At 45.0% G+C, this 19661-nt stretch overlaps 1 protein-coding gene across 1 annotated transcript; it reads left to right on the top strand.

Annotated features, from left to right (window-relative positions):
- Positions 1-429: 429 nt before the first annotated feature.
- Positions 430-5552, top strand: TCL1A (T cell leukemia/lymphoma 1A). Its single transcript, XM_027521921.1, has 3 exons — positions 430-592; positions 3687-4304; positions 4798-5552. The coding sequence occupies exons 1-2, from the start codon at positions 473-475 to the stop codon at positions 3885-3887; spliced, it is 321 nt and encodes a 106-aa protein (XP_027377722.1). The 5' UTR covers positions 430-472; the 3' UTR covers positions 3888-4304; positions 4798-5552.
- Positions 5553-19661: the final 14109 nt, after the last annotated feature.

The raw sequence follows: 19661 nt of genomic DNA, 5'->3' as shown, positions 1-19661 counted from the left end.
TGGCTCTGGGTTGCCCAACGTTGGCGGTGAGTTCCAATCTGCAGGGTGGCTCCAAGGAGCCGCACACAGACAATGGAGTCCCGGTGTAAAGGGGGGCAGAGGGCGCTGGTGCCCGCTCACAGAAGAAAAGGCCAAGGCCACAGACCTGAGTGCCTCCCTGGCAGTGGGGAGCACATGGCTGGCTCAGGTTGGGGTCTGGAGGAAGCCCTGAGTCTGTGTGACTGCATGTGAGTTACAGGCTGCCAGGGTCTCAGGACACCAGGCAGGTCTGGATGCAGGGCCCGCGGATCCTGTTGTGCCCGCCCCCTTCGCCCCCGCCCCGCCCTCCCCTCGCCCCCGCCCCTCCTCCAGTCCCACCTCTTGGGGGCGCCGGCGCTCCCTCCGGCTTTAAAGCATCGAGGTTCTGCAGCCCGTGTTCCGGCGAGAAGCCCCGACCGGCTCCTGCGCTTGCTTCCAGACCCCTCGAGGCACCATGGCCGAGGGCGCGTTCTTCGGGGCGCACACGCCCTTGCACCCGGACCACCTGTGGATCTGGGAAAAGGCCGTGTATGTGGACGAGAACCAGCGCACCTGGCTGCCCATAACCATCGAGGTACAGCCGCTGTGGGGCCGGGCGTGCAGGGAAGCATGGGCGGCCCACCCATGGCCCAGGGTCTGGACCCGGACGCCCCCGGTTGTGCAGGCCCTAGAGGACACCCTCAGATGCCGCAGGGCGAGGGCGGCGGCAGGGAGACTCAGAAGGGCAGGTCCGCCCAGGGCGGCCAGGACACACAGATGAAACCACTCTGAGCTGGGCTCAAGGATGAGAGGTTCTCCAGGCCAGGAAAGGAGGGTGGGAGAAACACAAAGCCAAAGGATGGGGACCCAGTATGTCTGGAGTGTATGAATATGATCTCTAGTAAAATAGGATTTCTCTGGATCTCAAGGACGTAATCCATAAAATGGGAATAATCTTGTGTCCAAAGTGATTTGGGTTTCCCTAGTGGCTCGGAGAAGGCAATGGCACCCCACTCCAGTACTCTTGCCTGGAGGGTCCCATGGACGGAGGAGCCTGGAGGGCTGCAGTCCATGGGGTCGCTGAGAGTCGGACATGACTGAGCGACTTCACTTTGACTTTTCACTTTCGTGCATTGGAGAGGGACATGGCAACCCACTCCAGTGTTCTTGCCTGGAGAATCCCAGGGACGGGGGAGCCTGGTGGGCTGCCGTCTATGGGGTCGCACAGAGTCGGACACGACTGAAGTGACTTAGCAGTAGCAGTAGCAGTGGCTCAGGCGGTAAAGAATCTGCCTGCAACGTGGACGACCCAGGTTGGATTACTGGGTTGGGAAGATCCCCTGGAGAAGGAACTGGCAACCCACTCTAGTATTCTTGCCTGGGAAATCCTATGACCAGAGGAGCCTGGCGGTCTACAGTCCGTGGGTTACGAAGAGTCGGACATGACTGAAGGACTAAAACTAGAAAGTGGTTACCTCCCTTGGCAGATTATCAGGATCTCCATAGGTGAATCCAGAAATCTGTATTTTGAAAGGACCCTCCACAAATTAAGATCAGCCAAGTTTGGGAACCACTGCAGTGTAGAGTTTGGGATATTTCCTATCTCGTCTATTCTTTGAAAGAAACAAATTTCAGATGGCATAAAGCAGTACCAAATACTGACTTTGTTTTATGTGTGATGCCTTAAGACCTTAAGATGGATCTTTAGTTAATATTAACTTCTTTTTTTAAAAGAAATACAACTCTCTTACAAGCACTTTCCGTCAGAGCATGGGTTTCCTCAAAGAAACTTAGGTGAAAACAGTGAAACTTTCCATATATAAACCAAAGAAAGGATATATAAAAGCGTAGTTAAAATGTCATTAGAACATTTATGGAATATAATAGTAAAATTGCAAAAAGTTATTGAGAATACTTGTTTTCCCATTTTATAGGTGAGGAAATAGAGGCATAAAAATGTACATTTGTTCAAAGTAGTGCTGCTTGTAGGTAATGGGGTTGGGATTCTAGCGCAACATCATCTAAAATGTAACCACCATCTAAAATTTGTATCTCTATTATCCTTTAAGATTTTGAAATATATATACTTTTAAAAATTAAGTTAAATATTCATTTTAAGTCAAGTATTTGAGGAAAATGTAAGTGAATATCTTTTTTTAATCTCTGGTTGGGGCATATCTTCTTAAACATGATGCTGAAACTGTAAAGCAGAGTTTTTCACATAATCATTATAAATTCTTGACAAAACCATTTAGCAAACCATGGGACAGGATTTTCTCCACATAATTTTAAAGACCTAGTATTCTTCATCTGAAAAGATTTATGTAAGTCAGCAACAAAAAGATGAATAAGCAGATTTCAAATGGTTCAAGGATCTGGAAAGCCATATCCTAACATGGCAAGAATGGTGATTTCCACCCTTGCACCTTGCAAGATATTCTGAATTGTTTTTTAATGGTGAATTCTAACTTACTTCATAGATAAAATTTGAAAAGCTGTTTCCACTTTGGAAAAATAATCATTGAATAAGTGTTTGGTTGATACGCCAAAAATTCTAAGCTGTGGGGATTTGCAGTGAGTGGGATTAAATCCCACTGCTTGTGAAGCTGATCTTCTACTCAGGGAGAGGGACAGCACAGTAGGTGAGGCGGAGGGGAAGTTGTGTAGGATAACTCCAGTGGGATGGCAGGCAAGAACCAGTGGCGTGGGGTCTTCATGCAGGTCCCCTCCAGAGTCTTCATTTCCATGTACCTGCAAATTGCCGGTCATTTTCTCTGAAACCTTTTTGGACATGGGTTTGGGCACGCCCCTTATGGATATCATAGAGTTGGATTCTTCTGGCATTTGTCTTTATAGATATACATTCATTCGAACTGAGACCTGCCTTTAAAAAGGATGTGAGTCCTGCATGGATTTAGGGGACAATGTTCCAGGCAGAGGACAGCAAGTAGGAGGGATTTCTACTTGGAGGGAGTGTGTGTCCCAGACATGGCGAGGAGGTCAGTGTGGCCAGAGTGGATGAAGGAACTGGGATGGAACAGGAGGAGGTGAGAGAGGCAGGGACCTGGCTCAGCAGGCCTGTGGGCCACGGTGAAGATTCCAGTTCATCTGCCTGCGATTGGAAGCTGTCAAAGGGCATCCAGCAGGGGAGAGACAAGATTTTTAGACACGCACCCTGGCTGTGGGGCTGAGACTTGGCTTTGGGCCACAGGACCAACTAGGCGGCAGGCTGGGCAGTTGTCTCTGTAGTCTAGTGAGAGGCAATGAAACAGGGACTACGGTGGAGATGGTGAAACATGCTCTGTTGTTACCTGATTCCAGGGTCTGGGGAGATCTTGTTTCAAAGGGGATGCATGATAATGAATAATCCAAGAACATCCCACATCAGCTGAAGCAGACCCCAGATGCCATGGTTACAGAAGCCCCGGGGCCCCGTGGCATTCCCTAGCAACTAGGCACTGGTCACCACAAGGTGGATCTTCTGCGGTCCCATCTGGGTATCTAGACCCATTCAAGTGCTGCTCATCCTGGCCCAGCCTGAGCCCCTTGAGAGGAGCGTTGTCTGGCTTAGGGACTGGATCTTCGGGGAGCAGTGACCATCAGCATCTCAGCTGCAGGCTGGGCGGGTGGCCACACAGCCCGTGGGTATTGTGTCCTGAGGGTGTGCCCCGGCCTTCTCTTCTCTTCAGATAGAAGGTAGCCTCCAAGTCCTCATGCGTCAGGAAGACGTGCCCCTGGGGGATCCTGTGTCCCCCAGCCAGCTGGGCCCGTACCTGCTGCCCGTCATGTGGCAGCTCTACCCCGGGAGGAGGTACCGAGCCTCAGACTCCAGTTTCTGGCGCATAGTGTACCATATCGAGGCAAGTGTGGGCTTCTCCGGGGACCCATAAGGTGGTCGTGGCTGGCCCCGCTCCCCCACCCCCATGTCTGGCCCCTGCAGTCTATCTGTTCCCTCCACTTGTGACAAAAAAAAAAAAAGAGGGACTTTACAATGGCAGGTATTTTTAGGACTGGATTGGTGAGACATTAAAAGGGAATGACCAGCCACCCTCAGGGGTCTCCAACAGAAGCCCCCTTGGTGGCAGGTGTCTCTCTAGTGGGCAGTCCAATGCTGCAGGCTGGGGGGACGAGGGGCCCCTGGGGTCCCCCCCACACACAGGTTCCCAGCTGCTACCCCAATCCCAGGGCCCGGAGTGGGAGGGGACGGAAGATCCCCGGCTCTGGCCTCCACTTCCCCCTCTCACAGATCGGCGGCACCGAGGACATGCTCCTGGAGCAGATGCCGGACCCAGAGGATGAGTGATGAGGTGAGCACCCTAGGACCAGGTCAGGAAAAGGGGACGCCCCTCCTCCCCGCCGTGGAGGCTGTGCTGACCCCCATCCCCAACTGCGCTGACCTCCAGTCATCCCTGGGGCTGGGACCCACGCTCGCTCTCCTTTAACACCTCAGGAGCCAATCAAGTCCTTAATATTAGGGGCGCATAGCTGCACGGTGCTTCATAGGCGTGGGCATAGTCCTTTGACCATCACATCACCAGACCTGGATAGTATTTAACTTTATAGGTCATAAAACGGGGCAGGGGGGTTGAGACATACGATGACTGGTCGAGATCACAGAGTCAAGTTTCCGATCCAGGTCTTCTCACGCCAAGCCGCCGACTTGGGGATAAGGCCTGGGCTCTGGGGACCAGCACTGACCCCCTAGCTCCCCTATCCAGACCCCAGCCTCTCCACAACCCCCGCCCCTGCACTCCACCCCTTCCATCCCTTTGCCCTTGACCTTGTTCTCTATTGTCCCAGGTCCCGCAGCTCCCATCTCCTCCCAAGCCCTGAGCCTGCCAGGGGGATGTTTGTGCTTCGGTTCACCTTCCTGTACCTACCAACCATGTGTGATCTGCTCCACCACACCCGGGTCGGACAGACACACAGAGGATGAATTCCCCCGACCGGACCTGCCTGCGGGATAGGCTGGGTGGGCACAGCTTCGGGGTCCACGTGCCCCGGCTCTACCTGTGCCTCTGGTCTTCTCAGCTGCCTGATGGTCTCAGCCTCTCTCCCAGTTCCGTCCCTCACAGCAAACAGTGTCACGTCCTGCACACCCTGGGCTGCTTCCCGCTCTGTCCTTCCCCCTCTGTATCCTTCTGGCCTCAGGGAATGGGGCTGGCTTGCCTACGCTTGGTCTCTGAGCCCCTGAACCAGCTGTCTCCGGTGGTCCCTGCCTGTACAGGACCCCTCATCCGAAAGCCCCGCCCACGCCTCCGAAAGCCCCGCCCCCTGCCCGAGCAGCCTAGGTGCGGTTCACAGGACGGCCTGGGAGGGCCTTGGGTCAGTGCTCAGGACTGCGAAGCTTGTGGTTCAGAGGCGCTCAGCCCGGGACATGGCAGGAGGCCCGGCAGGCCAGCGCAGTGGACTGGCCCTCTGATTGCCCACCTGTGGAAAGAGAGGTTGGAGGTCCCCCTGTTTTACAGATGCCCTCAGACCCGGATGTTATGAAGTTGTATGTAGCATAAACACTTTGTAATGTTGACTGATTAAATGTAAGACAATTCATCTAACTTTTTGCTGGACCAGCTTCTATCCTTGACCTTGATTCTAGTGGAGAGAAGCAGGAACAGTCACCAAGTAAGAATATTTGAAAGGGAAAGAATATTGATGAATTTACTGTATGTATATATATAGTTTTTACTTTGGAGATAAGGCTGGAATTTATTTTCATATAATCCAAGTGCTCAAAAGCCCAGTGTTCTTAGAGGTATAGTTTTGAGAACCACTGGAGTAAGTGACCTCAAAAAGTCACAGTCAGCAGCTCCTGGTATTCAGGACACACACACACACACACCCGCCCCATTCTCCTCCCTTCCTGGCCCAGCCAGCTCTGTCTCCTGTCCTTCCCTGGGTAGTTCCAATCCCAGCCTGAGCCCCCGCCTGCCTGACACTGTCCCCAGCCAGCCAGCCAGAGTTTTTCCCTTCCTCCCAAGCCCCAAGTCACAGCCCATCCCCCAGAAGCCTCCTGATTCCTCCTCAAGATTCACTGCCCCTCCTTTACCTTCTGAGCAGGTAAACAGGACCTCAGGCATCACAACGGAATGCCTTCCAGTCAAAGGAATACTGCTCCTCTCCACTTGGTGTAATCCTAGTCCCTAGCTCTTCATCACAGAGTCATGTCAGGGTCAGGACACAAACATCAATAGGTGGTTAAGTATCTGAGAATTACCTAAGAAAAATACTGCTTCCCTGGTGCCTCAGATGGTAAAGAATCTGCTTGCAACACCCAGAAAAACCTGGCTTGGAAACCCAGGTTCAATCCTTGGGTCAGGAAGATCCCCTGGAGAAGGAACGTGACAACCCACTCCAGTATTGTTGCCTGGAGAATCCCATGGACAGAGGCACCTGGAGGGCTGCAGTCCATGGGGGTCACAAAAAGTCAGACATGAGTGACTAACACACTCATACAAGTATCTAGTATGAGAATTGTAGAAGAAAAATATCACTTTTCCTATTTTATATTCTCTGATCCCAGTCTTCTTAGCCAGCATTAGACAGGTGAGCGTCTAGTTCCACACCTACCTGGGCCTGTATCTCTTATTTTAACCCTGTCGTTTTGCATGGTCCTTGACAGTGTAGGAGTTTGGTCTGTTGGAGCGTCAGAACCTCAGAGGAGAAAGAGAATCCATGGCCAGCCAGTGGCCTGTTTTAGGAACAGGCACAGGAAGAGGAAAGTTCTCAATTGGGTCTCAATTGGGCTGAATGTTTGTGTCCAGCACCCCCCACCCCATATTCATATGTTGATGCCCTAACTGCTGGGTGTGTGTATTTGGAGGTGGGACCTTCGGGAGATGATTAGAGTGAGAAGATGGCCTGAGGATGGGGCTTCCATGATGGAACTACTGCCTTTATAAGAAGAGGAAGAAAGATCTCTCTCCATGTGCCTGCACCAAGGAAAGGCCACGTGAGGACACAGCAGGAAGACAGCAGTCAGCAAGCCAGGACCACACACTGGACACGAGTGGGCTGGCCGGCACTTTGACCTTGGACTTCTGACCTCAGGTTGAACTGGGAGAAATAAATATCTGTGGTTTAAGCCCCCAACTGCTGTTTTGTTACAGCAGCTCAAGCAAACCAAGGCGATGTTCATGAAAACTTTGGCCACCACTGTGAACTCTGCTGAGGGCTGCAGATACAGCAATGAACAAAACCGAGGGCCCTGCTCTCAGGCAGCTGTCCCTCTGGATGAAGAAGAAGCTCAGAACGTGTTAAATCCTACGGAGATAATAGAACATAGTAACCAGGTAGCAAGTTAGGTCAGGTAATGAAAGAATTCCCACCCTTGTAGGTGGCCTTTAAGATCAGACCTTGAAAATGAGAGGGAGCTAGATCTCCTTAAGTTAGGGAGGAGAGCCCCAGGATGAGGAGGTTCAAGGCTGTGCGAGTTTAATTTGCTGTGGAAATTGAAAAAGCACAAGCTTCTCTTCACTAAGAGAATACATGCGCGCGTGCTCAGTCTCTCAGTTATGTCTGATTCTTTGTGACCCCACAGACTAGCCCGCCAGGCTCCTCTGTCCATGGGGTTCTCCAGGCAATATTGGAGTGGGTTGCCATTTCCTTCTCGGGATCTTTCTGACCCAGGAATCAAACCTGCATCTCCTGCATTGCAGGCAGATTCAATGCCACCAGAGGAAGCCCTTTATGAGAATAAGTCATCCTGATAAATTATAAGTGTGATACAGAATCTCAGTTTTCTGCAACAAGAATGACTTTGAGGTTGTGGTTGAGACCCCCAGGATGGACAGTGGTATTGTTGAGGTGGGCTCAGCAGGACAGAAACGTCCAGACTTTTAATAACATGAGGTTTGAGTTGCTTGTGACGTTCCAGTTAGAGAGTCAATAGGCTGTTGTTTGAATATAGATCTAGAACTCCTGTCAGGACTAAAACTATCAGTGTAGGATTAAAATGTCAGTGAAAGCCAGGGACCTGGCTGAGGCCCCTCATGGAAAGATGGTGGCATCTTTAAAACCGTAAAAAGTCATTACAGAGGGCAACGATGCTAGGTTGGGGAGCACACTGGCGAGAGGCTGAACTGAGAAAAGTGGGCATCAGATTTGGCCATGTGGAGGCTGGTGGAGACATCGTCAGGAGAAGTTTGCTGTGATGGGGGTGTGGTCTGGTCATGGTGGGCATAAGAGAGAAGGGGAGTGAGGAGGAACAGCCCTTGCTAGGAGCTTTGCTGTAGAGAAGTGTGGTCGCAAGGGGGCTTCGGTCAGGGGTGATGGACACTCCTATGTGCAGCCAAAGGGAAGGAGGGACAGCAGAGAGGCCATCGTCAAAGAGCCTGCAGTCTTTTTTAAAAATATTTATTTTATTAATTTTTTAATGTATTTGTCTGTGCCGGGTCTTGGTTGCACCTCGTGGGATCCCTGATCTTCATTGCGGCATGCAGGCTTTTTTAATTGCAGCATGTGGACTGTTGGTTGCAGCTTGTGGGATCTGTTTCCCTGACCGGGGATTGAACCCATGCCACCTGCATTGAGAGTGCAGAGTCTTAGGCACTGGACCATCAGGGAAGTCCCAGAACCAGCATTCTTGAGGAAGCCAAGCAAGATGAACTGGGTCACAAATGTATATTGGCATCTGACAAAGAGCTTCAGCATTTACCAGTATCATACCAGTCTTGTTTCATTCCCCCCCCCACCCCAAAAAAGTTGGGGTTTGGTTTTTTGACTGAAGTATTTTACAGGCTGTATAATTTCACTCATAAGTAATTTATTATGTATCTTCACAGAGAAGACATTTTATTCCTGATAACCACAGTATCATTGTCGCCCCTAACAAAATTAACTGTAATTCCTCAATATCTAACTCAGTCTGTTTTCAGATTTCCCTAGATGTCTCCAATGTCTTTCTGCAGCTGGTTTAAATCAAGACTCAGACTGCATGTGGTTGATGCGTCTGAAGTCTCTTGTGATCTATAACCCACCTTCTTCCTTACAGCAAACCAGGTAAACTTTATAACTCTTAACGGTTGTCGTTCCTTTTTCTTGTCTAATATCTCCAAAGCTATGATAAGTAATAGAAGTAATAGACATTTTTAAAATTTTCTTAGCTTTATTGGAAAGGCCTCTGGTGTTTCCCCAGTAAGTATGATCCTTACTTACTTACTTACTTACTTACTTAGAATAGGGAAAAGGAGTCCAAAATGGCGGTGGCTGAAAGACAAAGAAGGGAAAAGCCCACGAAAATAGAACAAAAGAAGGTCTGAGGACCTCAGGTAAAACAAACAACACTCCTGGCTGGCCCAATTTACATAGGACAGACCCAGTTAGAGATAAACATATAAAAAGAGGAGCCAAAGCTAGCTCTCTCTCTCCCCACCCCATCCCCCACCCACCCCGCCCCGCGCGCTGGGGTGCTCTTCGCATCTTTGGATTGACCTATCTTTTAAATAAAATAGAGCTGTAACACTGAGCTGTAACACTGATTTGTCTAAGACCTATAACATTGTCCTTTCGAGACCTGAGAGCTCTAACACAGTCTATCCAAGACCAGACAGCTGTGACACGCCGAGGGGGCTTTAATGTCCGTCACTGCAAACCTTTGTTGTGACAAGACAAAGAACCCAGGAATATACACTCGCGTGACAGTCTTTGGGGCTTAATTATGTATATTTTATCAAGTTAAAAAATGTTCAATTCCTATTTCACAATTTTTAACTTGAACAGATACTGAATTTTATTACCTGCCTTTTGATATGTAGGGAGAGGATTATGTGCTGTGTTCAGTCATGTCCGACTCTTTGCAGGCCCCATGGACTATAGCTTGCCAGGGTCCTCTGTCCTTGGAATACTTCAGGCAAGAATACCAGAGTGGGTTGATTAGATGGTACCTTTATTAAACTCTAATAATATACTGATGTTAGGGTATTGACTCTTTCTTGCATTCCTGGAATGAACCACACTTAATTATGATGAATAATGCATTAGTGTGTTGGTGGATCTCTTTGCTAATGTTTTATTTTAAAATTTTGCATTGTAGTTAAAAAGGTCTGAAATTTTTCTCCCCCATCTTTGCTTTTGACATCAAAAAAGTTATAGCCACTTCATAAAAATAATTTACAGGCTTTTCTTTTGCTCTACTCTGTAATACTGTAAAATGCATTGGGATTATCTTTTTTTAGCTTGAAAGAATTCCATTCAAGGCTGGTGTTTTTTTCAAGGAACTCTGCTTCTCCAGCTTCTTAATTTCTTCTATAGAAGTTGGTCCGTTTAAGCTTTTAATTTCTACTGGAGGCAACTTTGATTAAATAACTTATTTCTAGAAAGGTGTCCATTTCATCTGGGCTTTATGTTTTGTTTTCAAAGTTATTCAAAATAGTCTCAGGACTTTTAATGTCCTTTCTGGATTATCACTGCGCTATGTTATTTCTTTTTTATCATTAAAAATTCAGCTTTATTGAAATATATTTGACAAATAAAATTTCAAGGTGTATAAATTATATGTCATGATGATTTGGTATATATATACACTGTGAAAGTATTCCCCCTTTTAGTTAATTTGCCTAGCCCTCACTACACATATTTATTTTTAATTTTTTTGAGAGTATTTCACTTTACTCCCTTAGCAAATTTCAGTTATACAATCCAGTGTTATCAACTATATGGTCGCCATGTTTTACATTAGATCCTCAGGCTTTACTCCTCTTAGAGCTGAAACTATATCCTGTACCAACCCCTCTTCAATTGCCCCACCCCCAACTCCTGGTAGCCACATTTCTACTTTTCGTCCCATGTTATTTATCTTTTTCATTATTAAAAATTTTACTGAATCTTACTTACCCATTTAGTAAAATTAGGCTTGTCTATTTTATTTCCCAAAGAACCAGCTTTTAGACTCATTTGTTAATCCTGTTGTTTTGCTTGTTTTCTCTGTCTCTGATGTCTGTTTTTATCTTTAATTCTAACGTTAGACATTCTTTTGGTTTCTGTTGTTTCTTTTCTAGCTCTTTTAATTGGGTGTTCATCATTTTTAATTTTTATATGGTTATTTTATGTAACAGCTTTATTAAAATATAATGGACATACCATACAATGCCCTCTTAAAATGTACAATCAAGTGTTTTTAGTATATTCCCAGAGTTGTACAGCCATCACCACGGTTGCCTGTTCTGTATATTTCATATAAATAGCATCATACTGTATGTAACCTTCTGTGATGATACTTTGGCATAATATTTTCAAGGTTCACATGTATTATGGCATATAATAAAATTTCATGCATTGTTATGGCTGAATAATATTCCATTACATGAATATGCCCCACTATATATATTCATGGATATTAAGGTTATTTATACTTTTTCCTATTATAAATAATGCCACTACAAACAGTCACACATGGAGTTTTTGTGTGGACATGTACTTTCATTTCTCTTGGTTGTATACATAGGAGTAGAATTACTGAGTCATACAGTAACTTTTTTAACTTTTTAAGGCACTGCCAGACTGTTTTCCAAAGTGGTTGCACATTCCCACCAATATTGTATGAGTTTCATTCTTCACATCCCTGTCAGTTATTATCTGGCTTTTTGATTCCAGCCACATAGAAGGTATAAAGAAGCTTTCTATTTTTGATTTGCATTTCCCTGGTGGCTGATTATGTTTGTACATTTTCATGTGCTTATTGGCCATTTGTATATCTTCTTTAGAGAAATGCCTACTGAGATACTTTGCCCATTTTTGTAGTTGAGGTATATTTGACATGTAATGTATCAGGCATACTCAATCACCATTCATAGTCAGACTTTTTTCTTGTGATGATAAGAGAGCATATCTTAAAAATTATTTTATAAATTTCAAATATATAATACAGTATTGTTAACTATAGTCAACATGAACGTGAAAGTATTAGTCACTCAGTTGTGTCTGACTCTTTGCCACTCCATGTACTATATAGCCTGCCAGGCTCCTCTGTCCATGGAATTCTCCAGGCAAGAATTCTGGAGTGGGTAGCCATTTCCTTGTCCAGGGGACCTTCCTGACCCAGGGATTGAACCTGAGTCTCCCACATTGCAGTCACATTCTTTACTGTCTGAGCCATTAAAGAAGCCCATAATCACCGTGCTATACATTAAATCATCATGATTGATTTATTGTCCATTTTTCAATTAGGTTACTTTCTTTTTTATTACCAAGTTACAAGACTTCTTTATATATTCTGGACTCAACTTGCTTATCAGATGTAACTTACAAATAGTTTCTCCCGATATGTATATTGTCTACTCACTTGTTGGTGGTATCCTTTAAAGTACAAAACTTTTAAATTTTGATGAGTCTATCTTTTTTATTACTTGCGTTTTTGATATTATATCTAAGAAAGCTTTGCCTAACCTTCACAGTCATCAAAGTCTACTCTGAGATTTTCTTCCAAGAGTTTTAAAGTTGAAATCCTTACACTAATGCATATAATCCACTCTGAGTTAATGTTTATGTATGTTGTGAGGGTGGGAGTCCACGTGTATAGCCAGTTAACCTCAGTATCATTTGTTAAAAAGACTTCTTCCTTCCACTGAAATGTCTTGACACTCTTGTCAACAATCAGTTGCCTGGGGTTCTCTGTGGCGCAATGGTAAAGAATTCACCTGCCAATGCAGGAGGCAGGGATTTAATCCCTGGTCCAGAAAAATCCCACATGCCACAGAGCAGCTTAGCCCGTGCACCACAACTCCTGAGCCTGTGCTCTGAAGCCCGGGAACCACAACCACTGAGCCCACACGCCACAGCCACTGAAGCCCACACACCTAGAGCCTGTGCTCCACAAGAGAAGCCACCGCAATGAGAAGCCCATGCATCACAACTAGAGGGTAGCCTCTGCTCGGTGCAACTAGAGGAAAGCCCATGCAGCAATGAAGACCCAGCACAGTCAAAATAAATAAATAAAATTAAAAACAAAAATCAAGTTTATTTCTGGATCCTCAGTTCTATTCAGGTGATGTGTGCCAATACAACACTGTCTTGATCACTATTTTTATGATAAGTTTTGAAGTTGGGAAGTATAAGTCTTCCAATTTTGTTCTTTCTCAAGATTGTTTTCATTATTCTGGTTCCCTTGAATATTGTGCGAATTTCAGGATTGCTTGTCAGCTTCTGCAAAGAAGTCAGCTGATATTTTGACAGACTGTGTTGACTCTGCAGGTTAGTATGTGGAGAATGGCTATCTATTCGTCTGTTGGGATATCAAAGCAAAATACCATCGATTGACTGGGTATTTTGTTTCAATGGTTATCTTTATACTAATATCTTAGGGTAATATTCTTAATCCTTCTTTTAAAGATGCTATCTGTTGTAGCATTGTCTGAAGAACTTTCTATAATGATGAACATGTTCTGTTATCTGTGTTCTCCAGTGTGTGAAAGATGTACTGGCTACATGTAGTAGCCAGTGGAGCACTTGAAATGTAGCTAGTATGATTGGGAAATTGAATTTTATTTAATGATAATTAAAAACTAAGTGGCCATATGTAACTGGTGGCTGCCATGTTGGATGGTAACAGAGGTTTTGGTTCCTTACTGTGAACAGTCCTGAAATTAGTACCCTCTTCTTCCCCTTTCCTTTTTCTTCCCTAGGTATCTAATCCATTTAGTGCTACATATTACCTTTAAGGCAATGAGAAAGCTTTGTCGTCGTTGTTCAGTGGCTAAGTTACGTCCAACTCTTTGTGACCCCATGGACTGCAGCGTCCCACGTGTCCCTGTCTTTCACCATCTCCTTGAGTTTACTCAAACTCAGGACCATTGAGTCAGTGATGCCAACCAACCATCTCATCCTCTGTTGTCTCCTTCTCCTGCCTTCAATCTTTCCCAGCATCAGGGTCTTTTCCAGTGAGTCAGCTCTTCACATCAGGTGGCCAGTATTAGTGCTAAATACTACCTTTGAGGTAAGGAGCAAGCTGACATTATACATAATCTTTCCCTTCCCTCCCTGTTTTTAACAGATGATTTTTGTCTTCATTATTGGAAGATAGAACAAATAGATAGTATTTGTCATCCTTTGGCCTCCTAATCTTCATTCTACAGTTAAATACATTTAGTGGTCACTAGCAGTTCTTATAAAAAGCTTCTCTAAACACTTCTTGATTGTCTGAACCTTGTTGTTTTGTAGGTCGCTCAGGCAGGGCACAAAGCAATGTTCTCTGATTCTTTCAGCTTCATCAGCTTGTTTGTGTCCTTTATAATGGAAGATCACTTTGGCTGAAAAAAAAAAATTCTTGGTTCACATTTTCTTTCTTTGGTATCTGTACTTTATTACTCCATTGTGTTTTAACTTAAAAGTGTTCCATGAGAATTTTTGGCTGGTCCAGTGGTTAAGAATCCACCTTGCAATGTGGGGGACCCGACTTTGATCCCTGGTGGGCGTCCTAAGATGCTTAGTTGCCACAGAGCAACTAAGTCTGTGTACCACAATTACTGAAACCACACCACAACCAGAGTCCAAGAGCCACAATGAAAGACCCGAAGTGCCGCAACTAAAGACCTCGTGCAGCCAGATAAATAATGAATATTAAATTAAAAAGTGGTCCATAGAGGTCTAGTCCCCTGGAAGTTATTTGGTCATTTTACCTAATGTCAGAAGGGTTTCAATTCTATAAAATCTGATACTTTTAATAGTCTATGTCTCAGAGTTGACTGTTCTTGGTTGTATGTCCCAGGGACATCATATCCTTTTAAAATACGCAGGTTTGGAACTTCCCTGGGCGTCCAGTGGCTAAGACCCCAGGCTTACAATGTAAGGTACCTGGGTTTGACCCCTGATAAGAGAACTAGATTCCATATGCTGCAGCTAAGACCTGGTACAGCCAAATATTTAAAAAACGAAAACAAAAAACACAGGTTCAAGTGATTGTTTTTTGTTTTATTTTCCAGAAAGTTTTTTTAAAAAGTATCTTGTATTTGTTCTATTCCACAGTGTTGCTTTTCTGAAGTTGAGGGCTTGAGTGGAGGAGGAACTTTTATTATGTATGTGTTGAATCTCCTTAGCCTGTTTTCTTTATCCATCACTTTCACTTGAATCCTTTGGAAGACTCCTTTTATTGATTTTTTTTTTCTCCTTTCTACACTATTTTTCTGTCCTAGTTACTCTGCTGGGTTTTGTGAGGGGCTTTGAGGAAATTGGGAAACAATGCCATTGTTACCAAATTTCCTTGATTCTTATTATTTTTTAAAGCTACTTTGTTAGTGTCACTGTATTCTGCTTACAAAACAACTTCATAAACAAAGGGGAAATGCCCTTAGAAATATACTAATTCTAAAAGATTCTCCCCCATCTTTTTATACCAAACAAAGTAACTTGAACTAGTCCAGTTAAATCATTGTCAGTTAGTGAGTCCATCTCATTTTGGTGAGTGCACCTCCTATGGCAAACAGTTTGCAAATTGAGGTGAGAAATTTCCCAACAAAATGCTCTCACAAATAGTTTTGAGGTTGAAAATCAATAGTCCATGAAACTGGTAAACTGAACATTTCAATAATATGGGAGAGCTCTTTGCACTTCTCAGTAATCAAACTTATAATCAAACTCAGTAATCAAACTCATCTTTGGAACCTGGTCCAGATGATACGGGTCTTTATACAGCAGCCTCATTGGTTAAGATGCTAATTACCTGGGCCCGAGAACTTGAAGAGCCAAAAAGTCAAAAATCAAGAGAACTTGGTTGGTTGCTGTGATCAAATGATGCCTCCCCTCAACACTAGCCTCATCAGACCACCAACCGAGGACACCTAGAAGCCATGTCCACTTCACCACCTTTTTGATTGGATTGTATTTGGTTAAAGATCTGAGTGTCTCCTTCCTACTGATCCTCTGACTCTTGAGGGTCATGGATAACCACAATAAATCTTCATCCTGGAAAGAACACACACAGATTTAGCATATGTTAGAGAAGTGTGTGTTAGCTGCTCAGTCATGTCTGATTCTTTGTGACCCCATGGACTGCAGCACATCAGGCTCCTCTGTCCATGGGATTTCCCAGGTAAGGATACTGGAGTCAGTTGCCATTTCCTTCTCGAGGGGATCTTCCCAACCCAGGGATCAAACCCAGGTCTCCTGCACTGCAAGCAGATTCTTCACTATCTGAGCCATCAGGGAAGTCTGGAGAATCCCGTGGACAGAGGAACTTAGCACGCTGCAGTCGACGGGGTCGCAAAGAGTCGAGACAACTGAGCTACAACACACACACACACACACACACACACAGAAGAATAATAGATTTGGATCATGATTTGATGATCCCATCTGGTTCATGGTAAAATCCCCATTTTTTGATGTGAACTATTTATTGGCTAGGGCACTCCATCCTTTTAGAAATGATTTAAGTCAGCTTGACTCCTCCCCTTCTTCCACATCACATTTCACTGTCTCCCCAGAGATTTCCTGGGGTCTCACACATCTGCCCGTTGCCCCTTACAAGATTGGATTATGGATTATCTCCCATCCATTCCTGTTCCATGAACATCACTTCACCTCCCCTTGGGCACCATTGTCATTCCTTGACCACATGGCTGCAGTTGACAGGATTTGGGAGTGCGAATGGAGTTACGTTTGAGGGTTTGAGGAAGTTTTTGGTTCAACATTCAGACTATACCTTAAAGTCAGATATTGGACACCAGTTTTGAAAAGTCCCTTGGGCTTCCTTGGTGGCTTAAATGGTAAAGAATCTGCCTGCAATGTGAGAGAACCAGATTCAATCCCTGGAAGATACCCTGGAGAAGGGAATGGCTACTCACTCCAGTATTCTTGCCTGGAGAATCCCATGACAGAGGAGCTTGGTGGGTCACAAAGAATTGGATGTGACTGAGCTACCAACAGCCACTGTTAGAGCAGCACCAGCCCCTCCCCACTAAGCCATCACCTCATTTTTCCGGGCTCCTCCCTCCTTTCTTCGTATAACTAATCTCTGAAATGCTAATATTCTTAGCTTATAATGCAGAACAACTTAGTTCTGGTTGACTTGGGGTAGCTCTTCGGGATTCAGTGCCCCATCAATGTGTTTCTTGCTAAATAAAACACGAACTGTTCCAAGGAGAATCTCTCCTAGGAGGCAGAACTGCTATGGCTCATTGTAGGTTTTCTCTTTTCTTTAGCTTTCTGCTTCCTTTCTTCCTGTGTACCTGCTCAGAATGTTTGAGGTGAGAAGGGAGGGAGGAGGGGAAGAGAGTTCAGATGTAGAGGACTCATCAAGGAACACTTTCTGGAAATCAGGCGGAACTCAGCTGTGCTGAGGGACATCCTGGGGTGTTCCAGGAGAGGGCCGAGGTCAGAATGCGGGAGGAAGTCTGGCCTGGGCCTGAGAGCAAGCCTGCAGTGCTGAGCAGGAGCCACTCCAAGAGCTACCCCTCAGGGAGGTATTATTATAATGATGCCTCTTTTACACACAAGAAAATGGGGACTTAGAGGGATTAACTAGGGAAACTTCACTCTTAGTTAATACTGCAACCCACTCCAGTATTCTTGCCTGGAGAATCCCATGGACAGAGGAGCCTGCTGGGCTACAGTCCATAGGATCACACAGAGCCGGACACAACTGAAGCGACTTAGCACACATGCAAAATGATTTTGCTTTATTAAAAAAAAAATTGAGGGACAAACCAAGTGTCAATGCCAGTTCTTTTATTTTTATAAATATAATTTAAACAGGAAGGAGGGAATGGTTGTTGCTCTGTGGCTAAAAAGATGAAGAATACTGCAAGAACAATACGATTTGCTCTATTACAAAAAAAAAAAATCAAACAATTGGTTTATGTGAGGGGTTTGCCTTAAAAAACATGACATATAATCACAAATAAATAGGTTGATTTTTGCTCCAAGTTACAGCTGCCTTTTTTCAACATTTCTACTTTCCTTGGAGACTGTTTAGCAGGGTGACAGGCACTCCCATCCCTGTTTGCTTCAGGCAACCCAAGAATGAATTTATCCAGGTGTTAATATCACAGAATGAAAAGGTAAACTTGAATTCAAACTGTATTGTTAATTATATACCTACTTAAAACACAGGTCTTTGTATATATAAACAAAAGAGTAAAACTTGTACTATGCTTGTTTTCCTCTTACATTTCTTTAAATCCTTTTAGACAGAGATTTGTAAATATTGTATCCTTATTGCAGGAAGGGGGACCCCTTCCAGGGCCCGAAACTGGGCTCTTGTCTAAAACTCGGAAATGAATTGTTCGAGGAGACACATCTGCTGACAAAGCAAGAGATTTTATTGGGAAAGGGCACCTGGGTGGAGAGCAGTAAGCTAAGGGAATCCAGGAGAACCACTCTGCCACATGGCTTGCAGTCTAGGGTTTTATGGTGATGGGATTAGTTTCTGGGTTGTCCTTAGCCAATCATTCTGACTCAGAGTCCTTCCTGGTGGTGCACACCTTGTTCAGCCAAGATGGATGCCAGAGAGAAGGATTCTGGGAGGTGGTTGGACATGTGGTGACTCCTTTTGACCTTTCCCGAACTCTTCCGGTTGGTGGTGGCTTATTAGTTCTGTGTTCCTTACCAGGACCTCCTGTCGTAAAGCAACTCATGCAAACAGTTACTATGGTGCCTGGCCAGCGTGGGCGGTTTCAATCTGTGTGCTTCGCCTAACATCCTGACTTTCGTTAATCCCAGTTTTTAGTAGCCTTTAAGTGTACAGAGCCATGAGAATCCCCCCTTATCTGTGGCTTTACATTTCATGGTTTCAGTTACCCAAAGTCAACTGAGAGCTGAACATACTAAATGGAAAATTCCAGAAATAATTCATAAGTTTTAAATTGCAGGCCATTCTGTGGAGCATGATGAAATCTCCTACCGTCCTCCATGGGACGATGCGTATGTGCTCTGTTATTCAGTTCTGACTCTTTGCAACCCTTTGGATTGTAGCCCGCCAGGCTCCTCTATCCATGGGATTTTCAGGCAAGAACACTGCAATAGGCTGCCATTTCCTTCTCCAGGGGATCTTCCTGACCCAGGGATCGAACCCACCTCTCCTGGTCTCTTGCATTGCATGTGGATTCTTTACTTGCTGAGCCATTGGGAAAGCACATGGCACAATGAATCATCCTTTTTCCATCATATTCCGCCCTTAGTCACTTACTGGCCATCTTGGTATTATAGTGCTAGGGTTAAGTAACCCTTACGTTATTAACAATGGTCCCAGAGCACAAGAGTGTTGCAGGGAGGAGCCAATTCTGACTTCGTTTTGGATCTGTTAACTTTTAACCTTTGCTTCCCTTTGCTTTTGTTCACTAAAAGGATACTGTTTATACATAATAGCCTGCCTGGGGGAACCCTGCCCCTCTGCCTGAATATTAAACCAGAATGCCTTTGTTCTAGACCCTGCCCACCCATGGCGCCGGGAAAAAAGAAATTAACATCCCCTTCTCAAGGCTTGTCAGTCTAGGAGATATTTGCAAGATTAATGGCCTTTTTACTTTATTCCCTCACCTCCCCCATCTCTGTTCTATAAAAAGAACCTGGCATCCAGACCCACCCCAATAAAATGGTTATTTTGAAACATCTGTCTGCTATCTTCTAGGTCAGCCAGCTTATTCCTTGCCTCAAAACACTCTGTCTCTTGGTTAATTGGCCTGGCATGTGGCAAGTAGAGAGAGCTTGGACTCCTTTGAAGGAGGAAACAAAACAGG

This window comes from Bos indicus x Bos taurus, chromosome 21 (genome assembly GCF_003369695.1).
Source record: "Bos indicus x Bos taurus breed Angus x Brahman F1 hybrid chromosome 21, Bos_hybrid_MaternalHap_v2.0, whole genome shotgun sequence".
Classification (NCBI taxonomy): Eukaryota; Metazoa; Chordata; class Mammalia; order Artiodactyla; family Bovidae; genus Bos; species Bos indicus x Bos taurus.
Note: the sequence above shows the minus strand (reverse complement) of the source record. Positions and strands in the feature narration are given on the sequence as shown.